Source organism: Diabrotica virgifera, chromosome 1 (assembly GCF_917563875.1).
Source record: "Diabrotica virgifera virgifera chromosome 1, PGI_DIABVI_V3a".
In the NCBI taxonomy this organism is placed as follows: Eukaryota; Metazoa; Arthropoda; class Insecta; order Coleoptera; family Chrysomelidae; genus Diabrotica; species Diabrotica virgifera.
This window is the reverse complement of record NC_065443.1, coordinates 46435519-46453613: the sequence shown is the minus strand read 5'-3', so window position 1 is coordinate 46453613 and position 18095 is coordinate 46435519. Positions and strand designations below refer to the sequence as shown.

The 18095-nt window shown below is 33.0% G+C and overlaps 1 protein-coding gene across 5 annotated transcripts in view; it reads left to right on the top strand.

Moving 5' to 3' along the window:
• The window catches only part of LOC114327471 (ATP-citrate synthase), a 266730-nt gene that overhangs the window by 222623 nt on the left and 26012 nt on the right, over positions 1-18095 (top strand). For 2 of the 5 annotated variants that reach the window (XM_028276104.2, XM_028276103.2), the window contains exons 7-9: positions 2278-2489; positions 5285-5335; positions 14083-14130. In XM_028276104.2, coding sequence (XP_028131905.1) covers positions 2278-2489; positions 5285-5335; positions 14083-14130 — 311 coding nt within the window. The remainder of the gene's footprint in view (positions 1-2277; positions 2490-5284; positions 5336-14082; positions 14131-18095) is intronic. The other 3 variants (XM_028276106.2, XM_028276105.2, XM_028276107.2) reach the window with 3 other exon arrangements.

Sequence of the window (18095 nt, the reverse complement as noted above, 5' to 3'; positions counted from 1 at the left end):
AAAATTTCTCATCCTATTATTTTTGTGGCGACACGTTTCAATTACTATTTTCCTATTTTTTAAATGCTAATTTTAATTTTAATTTTTAATAACTTTTTCAAAATGAAATAATATGGACCATTTAAAATTCATATCTCTTTCTATACGAAACCAGATGTAATGTCCTGTTCAGTCTCAGCTTATTTATGGGAAACAAAATTCCCCATTGAATAGTTGCCTTATCAGACCTTATGTCAATAAATCACTTTTTACATGCATTCGAAGACGCTTCTTAAAACTACAGAAATGTTTTCAGCTTTTAAAACACCAGATAAAGGACCAGCCTCTTTATGTCAATAAATTAGGCTTCAACGTAAAACCACATGTGTTTTTAGTTCAGCCACAGCAGTCAGACACAAACCCTCGTCCCGCAAAGAATAACAAACCCTCTTACGAGATATAAGCACGCCTTTTTAACCAAAAATAAATAAATATATTATTGTTCCTTGTCTTACACTTATTTTAATTTCATTTAATTGATTCCGTCAAGACCACCCACGGGACATTTTAATTAAAATGTTAATTTTTGAATCAAAAATTATTGTGTTTTTTTTTAAATTTTTGCAATATTTACAATCTGTCCTTAACCAAGAACAATAGGTAAATTATTTGACAGAAATTGAAACATTTGACCTGTAGAGAGAGAGCCAGTAATGACCCTCTTTACATATATAAATTAAATTAAAACAAGTGTAGTTATCAAAGATTATTCGAATCTTCTTGCTAGGTCCCCTATTTTGAATCTCGTCAAGCGTCGTACATCATTATGATCATCAGTGAGTTTGCTGGATAAGTCATTTGGATGAGATTCTCGTCTCTTGGAATATTTTTTATAATATTCTGTTATTACTGTTTTTATAGATGGCACCTTGAGGTTTTGCTCTTTGGCACTTACTAAGGGGCATTCAGCATTGTTCCAAGGAGTTGTACTAAAATCTCTGAAGAATTTCTAAGTTTGTCCCCCAAAGTTGGATACCATAGGTCCACACTGATTTTAATATAGCTTTATATACCAGTAGTTCATTTTCAAGAGATAGTTGAGATTTACGACCGGATCCAGTGCATTTCTCGGAATTTTATTCCTAGTTGTTTTCTTTTTGTGAAAATGTGCTTTTGCCAGTTAATAGCCTGTCAAGGTGAATTCCTCGGTACTTGACAGTATGGATTTGTGGGGGCTGTGTTTCGTTCAGAGTTACAGATGGACTTGTTTGTTTTTCATGGTTAAAATTACATGGGTGGATTTACTCTTGTTCGCCTTATCTTCCATTTTTTAAGCCATTTTTGGATATTGTTAAGGTCTTTTGGAGGCTTCTGGATGCTGTGATTGGATCATGGTGAGAGGATAGTACAGCTGTGTCATCAGCGAAAGTTGCACGCGTTGTTTTGTTATTTGTCGCAGTGTAGAGCAAGTACAATATCGGTTCCACTAGACTTCCTTGTGGTACTCCGACTTTTATTGATCTTAAGCTTGTGTATTTATTATCCTGCTTGACTAGGAAATGTCGGTTGGAAATATAGCTTTTTAGGATTTTATAGGAATGATAGAGGTTTTTCTTTAGCTTAAGTAGGATACCAGCATGACATACCTTGTCGAAGACCTGACCAATGTCCAGGAATGTAGCAGAACAATACCTTTTATTTTCTAGATCACTTCTGATGTGTTTTACCAGTCTATGTACTTGTTCTATTGTTCCGTGTTGTGTTCTGAACACAAATTGGTCTTGGAGAATTAGTTTTCCTTTTTTCTATGACTGGGAATATTTGCCTAAAGAGAAGTTTTTCCAAGATTTTTGATAAAACAGGTAGCAGGTTTATTGGTCTGTATGAAGTCACTTGAGTTTTATTTATCCCTGGCTTAGGTATGAGAATAATTTTAGCAACTTTCCATTGTTCTGGGTAGTACCCTAGCCTAACTAATTGCATTAAATACTTACGTACTCATTTTCAGACCTTTGCATGTTAGTTGCTGCAGGACTTTCCCGTTGATCAGGTCTTACCCTTGTGGATTTGTTTTATGCTGGATAATATTTCTAACTTCTTTAGTGGTGATTTTCAATCGCATATTTGATTCAAAAATATATGAAAGACAAAGGAACTTAAGTGAGGTTAATAGGGAAAATCGTTCCCAAACGAACCTTTGTGAAATTATTAGCCCATGGACTATGAGAAATTTTCATCGTATCTTCATATTATAAGGAAATGAATTACTTTGATTATATTAAAACTCTATTTTTACAGGTATTCCTCTATACGTCTTCGGACCTGAAACTCACATGACTGCTATTTGTGGTATGGCTTTGGGAACTCGCCCAATTCCATCAGAAAATCACGTAGAAACTGCCACAGCAAATTTCGCTCTTCCTAGCGGTGAAATTGAACCCAACAAACAGCAGCTTGCCAGCAAAGATGGTGCGGCCAAACCAGCAGCCCCTCCGGCAAGGAATATGGTGGTACGTTAATTTATATTTTTCTTCCATTTGGAACCCAGTGCAATTATAATAATGATCGAACTGGATCGTTGATTTTAAGTAATAAAGTAATAAACGACCTGTACGATTTTTTCCAAATTTAGTAGCGTCTTGTTCTTGAGCCATTGGCACAATAGCGATAAGTTTTTTCATTGATAGCTTGATTATTTTGTAAATTTACTCTGATATTTCCTTCTGTTATTAGAAGATTCGTTTATTTGAATACAGAGTATATTAGTATTTTTTTCCTAAAATTTTTGGACTATCCAAGTGCTAAAGGTATTCACAATTTAAATCACATTACTATCTCACATTTTTTTAACAATTTTGTCTTAAGGTACGATTCCGACAATACAAAAGAGATATGGTAGGTGAAAAGAGTTTGTTTTTTTGGTGCATGCTCAAATCGGTGAGACTATTCAACTATTCAACTATTCACCTATTCAACTTGAAATAACAGAGAAACGGTCGATTTTCGGTGTATAATGCTATCAGTACCTTTTGTAATGATTGAAAAGACCTTTAAAATGAGCAATATTAAATGTTGATTGCATTCAAACTAAGCGAGATTGATGCAAAAAAATTGATGACTAATGTATTTTCAGAAAACAATGAGAAGTTTATTTATCCCCTCAACCACCAGAATTTAAATACATCATTTTCCTTCTTCAATGCCTTTTACTATAGTGTTATTTCTATGTTCAAAAAGTTGGACGGGTTTATAATGAATGGTTTTTGAAAAAAATAAGATCAAATTATAGAGCGCATTTTTAAATTTTCTTAAAAATCTTCTTTTTCTCAATGTAACTTGAAAACGATGATACAGTAATGAAAAACAAAATCAAAATTTTTACCTAAAAACCCTACATTTTTGTACAGTATTTTTTTTCGTATCTCTTATCATTTTTGAGTTAGATAAAGAAAAAGGAATTTGATCTTATTTTTTTCAAAAACCATTCATTTTAAACCCGTCCAACTTTTTAAGCATACAGAAAACACTATAATAAAAGGTATTCTAGAAGGAAAACGATGGAAAATACATTAGTCATCAGTTTTTTTTTTGCAGCATATCTCGCTTAGTTTGAATGTGGCCTTTTTAAGCACTATAAAAGGTATTAGTGGCATTATACACCTAAAATCGACCGTTTCTCTGTTATTTCAAGTTGAATACACCGATTTGAGCATGCACCAAAAAAACAAACTTTTTTCACCTACCATATCTATTTTTTGTATTATAATGAGAATGTTTATGAAGGAACGAGTCTTTTTGTTTTTTTATAAACTACAAAAATGTTTTGTATAGTTTTTTAGTTAGATGCGTAGTTTTTAAGGTATTCGCAAAAAATCGTTCGAAAACGTGTTACGTTTCAATGAAAGTGGCCAATTTTCAACCACGAATAACTCAAAAAGTAGGTATTGAGTTTTTAAAAAGAAATTATAGAACCGTCTTTGCTTAGAATTAGGTTCTCTAGCCACTTCCGTGGTTATGTAGTCATAAAATTTTTCACCCCCGAGAAGGGGTGGGAACCGCCCCCAAGATAAAAGCACCATAGTAGACTTTGTTTCTTGAGCTATTCCCTACTTTCTGTGAAAATATCAAGTAAATCGATGTAGTAGGATGGAATTCGGAGCCAAATACCCTCATTGACTGCCCTAAATGTATTCGTACGTATGCCCTGATTTTATTTGGCTTATTCTGTATACACTACAACTGTTGTAACCACAATAGAACTTAACGTTTTTGAGAAAAAAAAATGTTAAATAAAATGGAAATTACGATTTACTTCATAGGAGATTACAAACTACTGGAGAATAAGTCGTCAATATTACACACATCAAAAATAACACAGTAAAATTACAAGATAATCAATCTTAAAATAAAGCTAATTCACAAATTAATTAGGAAAATAGTATTACAATTTGGAAAAAATGTATTCTTCGTCTTTTTTGTTTGTTAACATCTAATATTATGATTGAAATTCGGAAAAACTATGAAAAATTTGGCAATGGTTTCCAAATACAAGTTAGTTTGCTTGCCGCTTTATTGTATTGTTTTAGTTTTTCGCTTCATAGAACACTTTAGTACTTTCTATTTTTAAGGATATGCATTGTGTTTCTGTCATTTATTTATTTGATTTTTTATCCTATTCGTTAACTAAAAAGTGTTGTACGTTAACATGTCATTAAATGATCACATGTTTAATCATTTTGACTTATATTTTTTAGTAATGTGAAACATTTGTGAAAATGTTTCTTCGGGAAAAACAGTCTCCTTCGAGTCATCTTTTTTTAGTTTGGTAACAGAAAGTTACACATACTATCATGATTAATAGATTGTAGAGAATTTCTAGTAGTAATCTGATTATAAAGATGTGGTACATTCGGCCTGCTTTTCTTGGGAGTTTTAGTTCGTTCAAAGACTCTTGTGTTTCTAAAATACTGTGACATTTTATAAAGCTCTAACTTGTATCAACTTTATCCACCATAAACCTTGCCGCAAAGTGACTCTCATTTTAGCATCTCTAACTTCTTACTGTTTGATCAATCATCAGTCACTAAATCATGGGTTAAATTGAGATTATCCTGAATTTATTATATTTTTAACAATCATTTTTTCATGCTATTTGACTTATTTCAAGTCAGCTTTACACGTAGGTTCTTTATCTATAATTACAAAATAAAAATCTCTTCGTCTCAAAATTCTCCTACGATTTTAAGTTACAAAATGATACAAAATGAGATTGAATGCGATTGTCAATGTCTGTGTATTGCTTCAGATGGATCACATCTATTCAATATTGAAATTTGGTGCCAAAGATGCCAATCAGGTAAGTCAATTTCCGGATGTGATTGAGATGTTTCATCGGGTGATGTTAACAACTGCTATTTTGTATCATTTGTTTTCGGAAAATTGCTATTTAATATAACAACTTAATACGCATCAATTTAGGAGCTTTAAGTTTTTTTTAAATTTTGCTGTGAAATTTTTGTTCAACAAAGATTAACATTAAGGACAAGGAACTAGTTTCTAACTTAACAACCAATTCTGTTATTAACATTAGCATTTAATCAAATAGATAATTGATTCGATGATTCTCTCCGTTATATTGTTCAACTAAATTCTGGATTCTTAATGGATGGATGACCTAATGATTGAAGTGTTTCAGCTTTCTTCTTTTATAGAAAGGTTCTTTTACGTTTTTTGATTAACTATTTAGATGGGAAATAAGCCACAATTAAATTGAATTTTTTTTTATTTTAAAATTGTGTGGCTTATTTCCCATCTAAATAGTTAATCATAAAAATGCCAAAAGGAAATAGCTTCAGAACAACATTTCCGTTTTTTGTTTTGTCCTCGATGCAATATTTTTACATTTATCATGCTTTGAAAGCATCTTTTATGTGATGATAAAAGGTCTAGCACTAAACTTTAATGATATTGTCCTCATTGCCTTACATAAAACGGAAGTAATGCTAAATGAACTTTCACAGCCAACCGAAGGATTAGTATTGCAAATAAACAAAACTAAAACAAATTTTATGACGAACTTGATCATCGGAGAAACAATAACGTAGAAGTGATTACACATTACAGATATCTTAGTCATGACTTCAAAGCACCAGGGAAAATCAGACACAAGAAATAATTAGTCTGCGTTTGGGCTTTATAAGTCAGACTGAAGGATACATTCAATACTGAAATTTCTATGAGCCTTAAGAGAAGGGTATATTATCAATATGTGCTTCCAGTTATAACATGGATCTAAAATACTAACATTCACTAAAAATAATGCCAATAAACTGAGAATTGCGCAGAGGAAAATGGAAAGATCAATATTATAGTCCAAGAGGCAGCGCTGAAAAATCTCTTTGAATTTACCAAAGCTAGATTTTTCACAGGTGATTACTCTGATTGTGTAGAGAAACATACTGCGGTCGGTCAAGCGAAACGTAGAACAAGGGTTACTGAGAGGGTATCAAAGTTGCTTTCCTACGAAGGTAATTAAATCCATTTACTAAGGCTGAAAATCAGTACACACATTCTAAATTAAATATAAATAAAAGTTATTATAGTCGGTCAGCTGTCTGACGGGACAGAGCCGGTCGGTCGGCCCCAGGTTCAGGGTTATTCACTATATTTTGACCGCCTTGTAAACTGCTTTATTTACAGAATTAGAAAAAAATGTAAAATACAAAAGTTAATCGACTATTTTTTAAAATGGGAATAGGGGTCGAATGCTAGCTCATTTGAAAGGTTATTTAATTCCCTATTCAGTAATATAAACATTAACATAATTAATTATTCAGGGTGTCCAAAAAATTTAAAAAAAAATTTTTGGACACCTTGTATTAATAATGATCTTAATGTTTATAGTACTGTATAGAGAATTGAATAACCTTTCAAATGAGCTAGCACACCACCCCTATTCTCATTTAAAAAAATAGTCGATTACGTCATCACCTCCAGATGGATTATGTCATCACCTCCAGATGGGTGACGTCACTAGTACGATATATATGTCAAAAAATCATAATTTAAAAATCGAATAACTTTTGTATTTTAATTTTTTTTCTAATTCTGTAAAGAAAGCAGTTTACAAGGGGGTCAAAATATAGTGAATAACCCTGTATATTCATTAGGGCCGACCGACCGGCTCTGTCCCGTCATACAGCTGACCGACTATAATAGCTTTTATTTATATTCAATTTAGAATGTGTGTACTGATTTTCAGCCTTAGTAAATGGATTTAATTACCTTCGTAGGAAAGCAACTTTGATACCCTCTCAGTAACCCCTGTTCTACGTTTCACTTGACCGACCGCAGTATGTTTCTCTACATAATCACAGTAATCAACTGTGAAAAATTTAGCTTTAGTAAATTCAAAGAGATTTTTCAGCGCTGCCTCTCCGTCTATTATGGATTAAACGTACAGACCGCGTTAAAAGCTAAAAGATTCGCAGAAGATCGGGAATAGGAGACATGGAGGACATGCAGCATGGCTCAACGATGATAACTAGGAGATTATTAGAATGGAGGCCCCGTGAAAATAAGAGAAGCAGGAAAAGAACGTATATTAAGAAGTTGGAGTTTCTCGATACTGATCCCGATGGTTTAGCTATTACATAGAGTCTTAATGTGTTTGACCATATTATTTAAATCTATTCTTTCTTCATTACTCATCTTTTGCTTCTCCCTAAGAAGAAAAAAGTATATCAAAGAGCATCCTCTAATAAAGTTCCTAATGTGATACATAGACAGTTCACAAGAATAATTGCCTAACACTTTTACATAAAGTTAAATTTACAATTTGTATACAGAAAGTAATTTTCCGAAAATGCAATCGTGGTCCATCTTGTATAAATACGACAATCATATGTGATCTATTTCAATCGATAACAGATAATACTGCTTTAGTTTTCAGTTGTATATAAATGTTGATGCTTTTCTAGTGAAAAACAATAAGGGAAGGAATACAAGAATAATCTAAAATGCATCCAAAGTTTTGACATTGTTTACTTTCTTCTGCACTAGTAAAGGAAAACGTTAAAATGTATTCGCTTCGTGCGTGACCATTGTAGTGATACACGAAACGATTGTAGCGGCGAAATATGACAATTTTGGCAACTCTTTGTAATGTCAGTGTCATTGTTTATACAACAAATTTTATCAAAAATAGTAAATAAATATTACATATTAAAGTCAAATATGTCATGTGTATCATATGCTTTACGTCAAATTGTGGTGGCCAACAATGTCAGGTTATGCCGCTATGTGTCGCGTCAGTCATGCACGGAGCGAATATTAGTCATGAATGTGTAGATAACAACAATGATGACTAAAAGTTCCAGGTTGACATTATAATCAGCTGGATAGACGTATACAGGGTCATTGTTTACCCTATATTTTTTATTTAAAAATAATTGAGCAAAGATTATTCTTGTATTTCTTGAATTTCCTCGATTATTTTTAATAATGTATAATATGTATTACAGATTGTTTATGTTTTTTATTTGTATTTTGTCATGTTTTCATAGTTGCATTTAATAACCTCTTGGATTTAAGTTGTGTTTTATATTTACCAAAATATAGTATACGACTAAAATTCAGTCTCATTAATATACTAACCATTTCATTACTAACTGCACTTTACGCTGTGGCTAAGCACACGTTTCATTTGAGTTTTTAGCACAATTCAAGCTTGAGTTTTTTAAATGTGTAAATAAATTTCTAACACAGAGGGTTTTAAAAATATATTAAATTTATAAATAATATTTTATAAAGTAACGAATGGTTCAACAATTGTTGGAGGCACAGACTGGCTCATACCATGCAAAATCTTGAAACACAGCGAACATGTTGTCATCAAAATTATATCTTGACAGCAATGGTACTGATTTTCATCGGCTCCAACCTATAATAGTGGGTTGTGGGAATATCCTCCTGAAAAAAAGTCACCACAGTATCTTCCCAATATTTGTAATAGGGCTTTTCATTCACAGTCATTTGTTTCTAGCTTCTGTCATGTGTCATCTAATATTAATATATCTACGTCATACGTTATTGGTATTCCCAATGATACAAACCAAAGACGTATGACGTAGCTTAATTAATATTATGTGACACATGACAGAAGCTCGAAACAAATGACAGTCGATGAAAAGCCCTATTGGAACACCACATAAGGCGTTACAAGTTCACAACGCGTCGTTTACGTCAACATGATCTATATACAGTGTGGTGTAACTGAAAGGAATAAATTCGTTATCTCGTAAGCCGGCGGTAATGTTTATATTACTGGATCGATAATTGATCAACCTTTCAAATGAGCTAGCACACGACCCCTATTCTCGTTTAAAAAAATCATCGATAACGTCATCACGCCCAGATGTATGACGTTACTAGTATGATATATGTGCCAAAAAGTCATTTAAAAATAAGAATCGACCTGTTTCGGGATTTTTCCTTAAAGTAGTCGGCTTACGAAATAATGAACTTATTCCTTTCATTTACACCATGCTGTATGAAACGAAGTGGAAACAGAAACGTCAAAATAAACGTATCTTAAACTGAAATTGTGGCTGATTCCCATTAAGGTTTATCAATACAATGACAATATTGAAAAAGGGGTAAGAATGACAGAATCAAGCATAATAGTGGGAAAAATAGAACCAAAAACGTTTATATAAAATATGTAACAGAATACTTGAAAACACAAGATACTGGTAAAGAATCGAAATGGGAATCCTTAGACAAATGATACAAAAAACGAACATTACAGGTAGCAATAAAATTAGAAACACGTGTAGGAAGGACAACATAAATGAGTGAGCGCCAAATAGAAAACAGAGGCGAAGAATAGAATAGGTACGTTAATAGTTGACAAAACAAAATAAAGACAATACGAGAAGTCTGAGAACTCAACAGTCCGAAGAATTTCGACCCAGAAAAAGATGAAATATCTCAGAAAAAGAAATATCCCAGAAAAAGATAGAGATGAAAGTATTGTTTATAGTAAATAATTGGGTGAAATTGATTTCGCAATGTAGGCCACTCGTTTCAAGAACACCCAAGTCAGCGATTTTGATATTATGAGTATTTCACGGTCACAACGGTGTCGTCAATCATAACAAAACAATAACGAGTTTATTTATAGATACGGAGAAAGTAAAGCAGAGATCATTTATTATTTAGACATCAATGTAGTTAGAATATAGACTTTGTCCACCAACTAGTTACTGGCGTATTTAGTGTTCGCAAATAAATATATGTCTGGTAAATAGTATTTTACAAATCAACCCCCTCCTCGGGGGTAACTACCCCAACTACCATATGGCGATCCTGCCAGGATCGCTTTATCTTGGTACTGGGGGGTTGTTACCCTCGATGATGGGGTTGATTAAGTTGAAAACACTATTTACCAGACATATATTTATTTGGAACACTAAATACGCCAGTAACTAGTTGGTGGACAAAGTCTATGATCTAACCCCGTCGATGTCTGAATAATGAATCATCCCTTCTTTACTTTCTCCGTATCTATAAATAAATCGTAATTGTTTTGTTATGATTGACGACACCCGAATGTGACCATGAATTACTAATAATATTAGAATCGCTGACTTTGGAGTTTTAAAAACGAGTGGCCTACATTGCAACATCAATGTCACCTATTTATGTAATGTAAACAATGCATGTAGACAATGTTTGTTTGAGACTTTTAAAAATTACATCGATATGGATTACTCTTATTTTTTTGATGCTAATATAAATCCTGTACACAACGCCAAAACGCACATAAAAACAAAAGATATCTTGGAACGTGGAAAAGATATTGAAGAAATGAGGAATAAATGATTGGAAAATATGCTTACAATATGTTAACAATATTTACAAACTCAACCCAACGCGTATGGCCATAAAATATTGAGTAGAAGACAACGACGATGAAATGTTTAGCTTTATTTGGTCATTGTCAGTTAGAATTGGCTGCAGGACGCTCAAGACCGACAGGACTGGAAGAAATTAGGGGACGCCTATAGTCAACTTTGGACGCAGAAAACTGGATGATGATGATATCAGTTATCTATTACGTCTGTATTTTTCTGATGCAGACATAATCCTGTTTATACGAGCTGTATGGTTTTAAAGTCTATCAGTAGGATGCTAACCTAGCTGTAGATCCCTCCTCCTTTATCCGTGCTTGAGACCGGCAGCAGTTTTGTCGAGCCACTCGATCAATCCCACAAAGCTACAGGCGGAGTTAAAAAAAGTTATGCATTAGAAACAAGACCCGAGACAGCCACAAAACACAAAGACAAACGGCAGAGATGAGAGTACTGAGAAGAATAACAGGAAACTGCTGAGAATCGAAAATGAGTGAAGACATTAGAAGAAAATATAATGTACAGTATGTAAACGAATGTACACTAGAAAAAAAGAACGAAATAACCACATAAATCACCAATCGGCAGAAGTATCGACTGCGCCAAATGTGGAGTGACAACCTGCCATAGAGGTATCAATCTGTCAATGAACAAGCAGAATTGCTTATAAATGCGAAGACAAAGTATCTATTTTTCTACCTGAGATCTGAATAATCATGATTCATTGATAGTAGTAGTCCATATTACATATATATTTTTTAGATTTTGCATGGTCGCAAACCTAAACAATCAGCCAAAAGGAGTATGTTTCGTTTATAGGGCTTTTCATCGATTGTCATTTGTTTCGAGCTTCTGTCATGTGCCACAAAATATTAATATATCTACGTCATACGTCTTTGGTTTGTGTCATTGTATATACCAATAACGTATGACGTAGATATATTAATATTATGTGACATATGACAGAAGCTCGAAACAAATGACTGTGAATGAAAATCCCTATTAGATATACGCAGCTCAAGGTTAAATTAAAATTATTTTAAAGGTTTGATTAAAGCTTTAATTGTTATCTTGATTTTGTTAGTTTTATCTACGAATAAATCAAATAAAACGTGGAACAACACCCAGCGTCTACAACACTCATATTGATTTAGAAATGGTATTTTTAAACAACCATTTTTAAAACAGATGAAGTTATTTAAAAAACTTATATTTTCCTTTTGATAAATTAGTTGTAACTCGTATATCATAACAATTTTTAATTTAACAAAATTATTAATAATAGTAAATACTTAGCAATAATAATGTAGAATAAACATATTTTCTTTGTTATTAACCAACTAAGCAATTATCTCCTTTTAAATTGCCAGGAAATGATATTTCGAATATAATAGTGTTATAACTTTTTGTCCCAAACTGTACAAACCATTGCAAATAAATATTAGATTAGTCTGTAAAAAAATACGCAAAATAAAAAACCGTCATTAAGCCTATCTAAGGTGTGTTACTAAATAACTACCATACTATAAATTATGTATGCGTTGATAGAGTCTTTCCAATGTTATCAAATAAAGAACATACTTCTTTTATTGCACTTATAGAAGGTTCACAAATATAGTGCCTTCATTTTCCTATATTATACTATATTATACTTATAGATGATATTTTGGTATGTTTTTATTTGTAGAAATAAGCCACTCCAAATGATCTGCTTTACGCCAACTGCCTGTTGTTAATACTTCGTGTATTGTATATACATAATGTTTTCATGATTGTCACCAACATCAATACAATAAAAGTTACTAATGAGTTACTACATAAGACTCATTTGACATTGTGAACTCCTCGCTGTGCTAAGTGAGATAAAGCACGAAAGTTTAGATGCGTAATATGCCCCTCCCTAGAGTTTATTGTTACTTACATGCACGGTGGAAGTAGTAAATAAGCGTTTTTTAAGGAAAACACTATTGTATTTTTTTAGTTAGACATATTAGCTTTTAACATATTAAAATTAACATTTTTTTTTCTATGAATTGGATATATATATTTGGGATGCATATATTTTTTTGTCCCAACATTTTTAAAGTGGTTTTCTTTATTCATGAAGTAGTGAAACATTTTTAAACTAGAATTCCAAAACAAAGCGAGCCCTCAACGTCATCTTGTTTTATGAACTTCATTGAATTTTAACTCCATTAAATTCATTGAATTTTATAGAAATCTAAACCGAAAGAAGTAAAACAGGTAGAATCAAAAGAACAATAATTATGGACTACAACATAAAGATAAGTGGGGAAGAGAAAGAAGACCAAGTCCTTAAAGAATGAAAGAAGTTCGACTACCACGAACAATTAAGTAAGGTATTTAAATTAAATGTAAAATTCTCGCTGAATAGTCGGAAGATGGTACGAGAAAATCTTAGATCGACTAAAGGAATCGATGGAGAGAATGATAGAGAATTGTTAACTTCGTCACTCATTACATAATATAACCACCGAATTTTATGTGAAGAAAACAGATGCTTAGTAGAACAGTAGTAGTACTATTCGCGCAATTTCAGAGATGCTATCAAAATCCTAGCTTCTTATCAACTTTAAGAAGTCTGCAACTAAATAGAGTATTGATATCAGTACCCTGAAGTACAAGAAATACAAGACCTCTTCCCAGCCGTACTAAAGTTCCAATACCAAGGCTGACCCAAGGGGCACAAAAAGACTATAAAAAGCACAATTACTTAATAAAGATCATCTATGAGGGAGAAAAAGTTACGACCATTGTGCACAGGAAAGGCCAGGAAGAATCAGTTCTTTTGTAGACCAAATCACGAAAATAATATACCACTACAATACATTTTAACTTTGTCAGTAAGATGGCTTGATTTACTCAGTGAATATGTAATCGATGTTAGATATTTCTTAAAAGATGATATTGAATGCCGCTCCGATACTTTGCAAGTTTAGCTTTAAAATGTTTGCTACTTTCTGTAAATTTTTAAAAAACATTTTGGGAAACATTGTTATTTCAGTTTTTATCATGTTGAGTTAATAAAACTTGTTATTTAGCACGCAAGCTTAAAAAGCAATTACTTACAAAAATAAAATCGGGCTTTTAGTTTTTTTTAACTTTCTTGTAAATAAAGCTATTGATATAATTGAAAAGCATAAAGATATTTATATTTCGTTTGTTAAAGGAAAATGTATCAAACAACGTACACCTTTCATCACCATCATCGACAGAGGTAATCATCTGCATACTTTTTTTCAAATTGGTTTACTAGAAATGTATAGGCTAAAGAAACATGTTCTAGTGGTTTATTCTATCCTATTAATATTATTTTATCCAGTTCTTGACTTAGATGATAAAGAAAACTGTAACGTATCAACTAGACTACCAAATTTTGATTAATGTTGTCTAGTTGTCTAGTTATTCCCAGCATTAAGGTAGGAACAAAACAAGTGGGTCGCGGTGGATTACTAGTTAAGTCGTGGCCGATGTCGACAGCACATAGCAAGGAGGTTACCTGCGCTGCTCAGTCGAGCTAGGACACTGTCAAGTGAAGTAGTTTGATGAAATCGAATGACAAAAAGGTTATTAGTTCCAACATCTGTTACTCTTGGATAAAAGCTTGAAGCGTTACTCTTCTGATGTATCCAGTTTTGGATACATGTTCCATGGAGAACAAGCCTACGTTCCTTCCGATGAAGGCTCCAATAAGAGCCGAAAATCGCGATTCAAGGGACTGGACTGCGCTCCGTATTCTAATTGAAAAGTAGGATTGTTTTGCCTTCGCATTGCAGCTGAATTAAAAATAAAATTTTTATTTTACTTTTTTAAAGTGTTAAAAAAAAGCTTTATTTCTGTTTTTATAAAAAAAATTTCTAGCATCAAATGTAACCAAGTTACGCTCAAAATAAAGTTGGTCCCTTTTGTTTTGGCAAAAAAAATTAGGAAGATCACCCCCCCCCCCCCCCCAATTAGCAACTTAAATGAAATTAATCGTTACCGCTTCACTAGTTACTTTACTTATGTTGTGTTTATATGATCTGTAAGTTTCATCGATTCAAAGTGCTTATTTTTGAAAAAATTTAGTTGTAAAGTAAAATTTTTAAAAATTTTAATTTTGAAAAAAATGCTTTTTTTTTCAAAATAACTTAAAACTTGTTAGAGATACCAAAAATCTTAAAGAATAAAAAAGTCGGCTTTACTTTTCTGAATATTTTGTATTTTTTTGTTTTTCTGGGAGACAAAAATTGGTTAAGATTCGGTGTTTCTAAATTTGCATACACTCGTGATAAGTGACTTGTTCAAGCTATTTTAACTACAGCTCTTTCAAAAATAAGGACTTTGAACCGATGAAACGTACAGATCATATGATCAATACATACGCGAGTAAAAAACTTGTGAAGTGGTAACAATTAAGTTCATTTGAAATGATAATTAGAGGGTGATTTTCCTGATTTCTTACCAAAAAAAGGGACCAACTTTATTTTGAGCGTAACTTGTTTACTTTTGATGCTAAATTTTTTTTTAAACAAAAATAAGCATTTTTTAAACACTTTAAAATAGTTAAAATGAGTTTTGCCCAAAAAAGTGCATCGTTTTTTACGTTAAAATATTTGATTTGGAATTTGACGAATATGAACCTATTTTTCATTAGCTATAACACCGCTTCTACTAGGTATAGTGACCTAATATATACACCATGTTTTTCACTGTTTTACGTGCTATATTTTTGATACGAATTTTTTTTCGACCAAATACTTACTTTTTGAGTTATTTGCGAAAAACCGTCTGAAAACGTGGTTATTTTGTAAAAAAAATAACATTCACTCGCAAATAACTCAAAAAGTATTAACTTCGTGAAAAATCTTTATAGAACAAAATTTGCTCAGAATTAGTCATTTTATCCATTTCCACACTTATTTGGAACATATATTTTTCACCCCCAAAAGGGGGTGAAACTCACCCCTGGAGCAAAAGCTCACATCGGCACAATATTACTTTTTTTCTTTGACTTGTTAGTCGGCTTTTAGCTTTGTTAGCCAAATTTCATGTCAATCCAAGCGGTTCTTTAAAATATAAAGGTTTTGCAATATTTTACCTTTAAAGAACGAACTATCAGGCTATCGTAACCTTGCTACATTCTACTAATTTATTTAGCGTATCTCTACAGAATTGAGCGCTGCCTAGCTATCTGTGAAGATCACAGCTGAACGGTATATTCTTTTCTGTCTTTCTATTTCCTCCACGCAATGATGGATTGTCGTTATTTCCGCTTGGAAAATTGTGACATACTTAGGTAGAGTTACCGGGAAATATATCCCTTGCTCTGTCCCTAATATACCGGTTCCTACACCATGCGATGTTTTTGAGCGATCAGTGTACCAGGTAGCGTCTGCTTGTACAGGTACACCTGCTTTCCAGTTTTCCTGCTCTGATACATTCATTTTGTTTTTTGGCTTTTAATTATAACTTTGAAATATTTAAAAAAAAAATCCATAGAGCCATTGAAAATACCTTCTTCTTCTTCAAATGCAAATCCACTAATGGATGTTGGCGATCACATTTTCCATTAACTCTCTGTTTCTTGCAATGTGTATCAGAGATTGTATGTCGTTAATCCCTGTCCATTGCCTTATGTTTCGGAGCCAGGACATTTTCTTGCGTCCTATTCCTCTCTTGCCTTCAATTTTACCCTGGATTATAAGTTGAAGGAACTGGTATTTTTCGTTTCGCATGATGTGACCCAAATACGCCGTTTTTCTTTTCTTGATGTTTTCGAAAAGCTGACGTTCTTGGTTGATTCTTTTAAGGACATCCACATTTGTGACTTTCGCGGTATCTTTAGGATACGGCGATAAAGCGACATTTCGAAGGCTTCTAATCTGTTTATATCCCTCGTTTTGAGTGTCCAGCCCTCTATGCCGTATAGCAGCACCGACCACACGTAGCATTTAGTAAGCCTTAGTCTCAGTGTAAGGTCGAACTCTGAGCAGGTCAGTACCTTCCTGAATTTTACGAAAGCTTATCGAGCTTGCTCAATGCAACATTTCACTTCCCTGTCCGATGCCCAGTCTTCAAAAAGCCACGTTTCTAGGTACAGTGGAACCCCGTTAACTCGGATTAATTGGGACCGCGGCCGATCCGGGTTATCGAAAATCCGGGTTAGCCGGAGAAAATGGTAAAAATTAATAAAATATGGTATGCTTACAGATAAACTCGGTTATAATTGTCACACAGACACTGGTAAACCACGTTCGCATTCCACACAAAACCACACATACAAAGCGTCGTCAAATGTCTCATTCTTAGCTTTATTAGCTTTGCACCGATTGTCCAAACTGTCTTTTGTTATCATTTTGAAAAAAAATTCTTCGATTTTAGTTCTATTTTTCTTCCAATCCGATACTGTAGATGTACCGACACCATAATTTAATGCTGCAAGATTCACCTTTATCAATTCTACTTAATGCTTCTAGTTTCTTTTCCATTGTCACTACAAAAATTTTACGTTTTGTTGCCCTTATAGACAAAAGACACGCAAACACAAAATCTGAATAAATTTACGAACGATTACAAAACCGAAGCGAACAATACGACTTTACTACACACAATACCGTCTCTGATGTTATGTTATTTAATAACAATGATAACTAAGTCCATTGTTAAAAAAATAATTTTAATAGTCTTTTCTAAACAATGCTAAGAAAGTTTCAAATAAATAAAGGATAATACAGGTGTCTGTTTTCGATAACACCACAATGAATGTGGTGTGCCATGAGTCATTTTTACTATGGTAAATGTAGTTCAATCCGGTTCCATTATCTCTCAAATATTATATTACATAGAGTTGGTACAAAACCTCGTGAACCTTAAAAATGCGTATGTATAACCGAAATAAAATGAAGCAAAAAACATACGACTATTTTATTTGCTGCGAATTGCGCGACAGGGTCCCATCTGCACCCTGATATTTTCAGTAATGTCGGATTCAATCGTTTCGTTCGTAAATTGACGTCACCAAGTGAATGAATTAGGTTCACGAGATTTTGTAACAGCAATACATTTTTATTGTTGAAATGTTTGTCTGATAAAAATCAGTCCGGGTTAGCCGGAGTTCCGGGTTATCGGGGGCCGACTTATCGGGGTTCCACTGTATTTGAATTTGCTCACTCTCTCAATGGACTTAGTATTCAGTGTTAT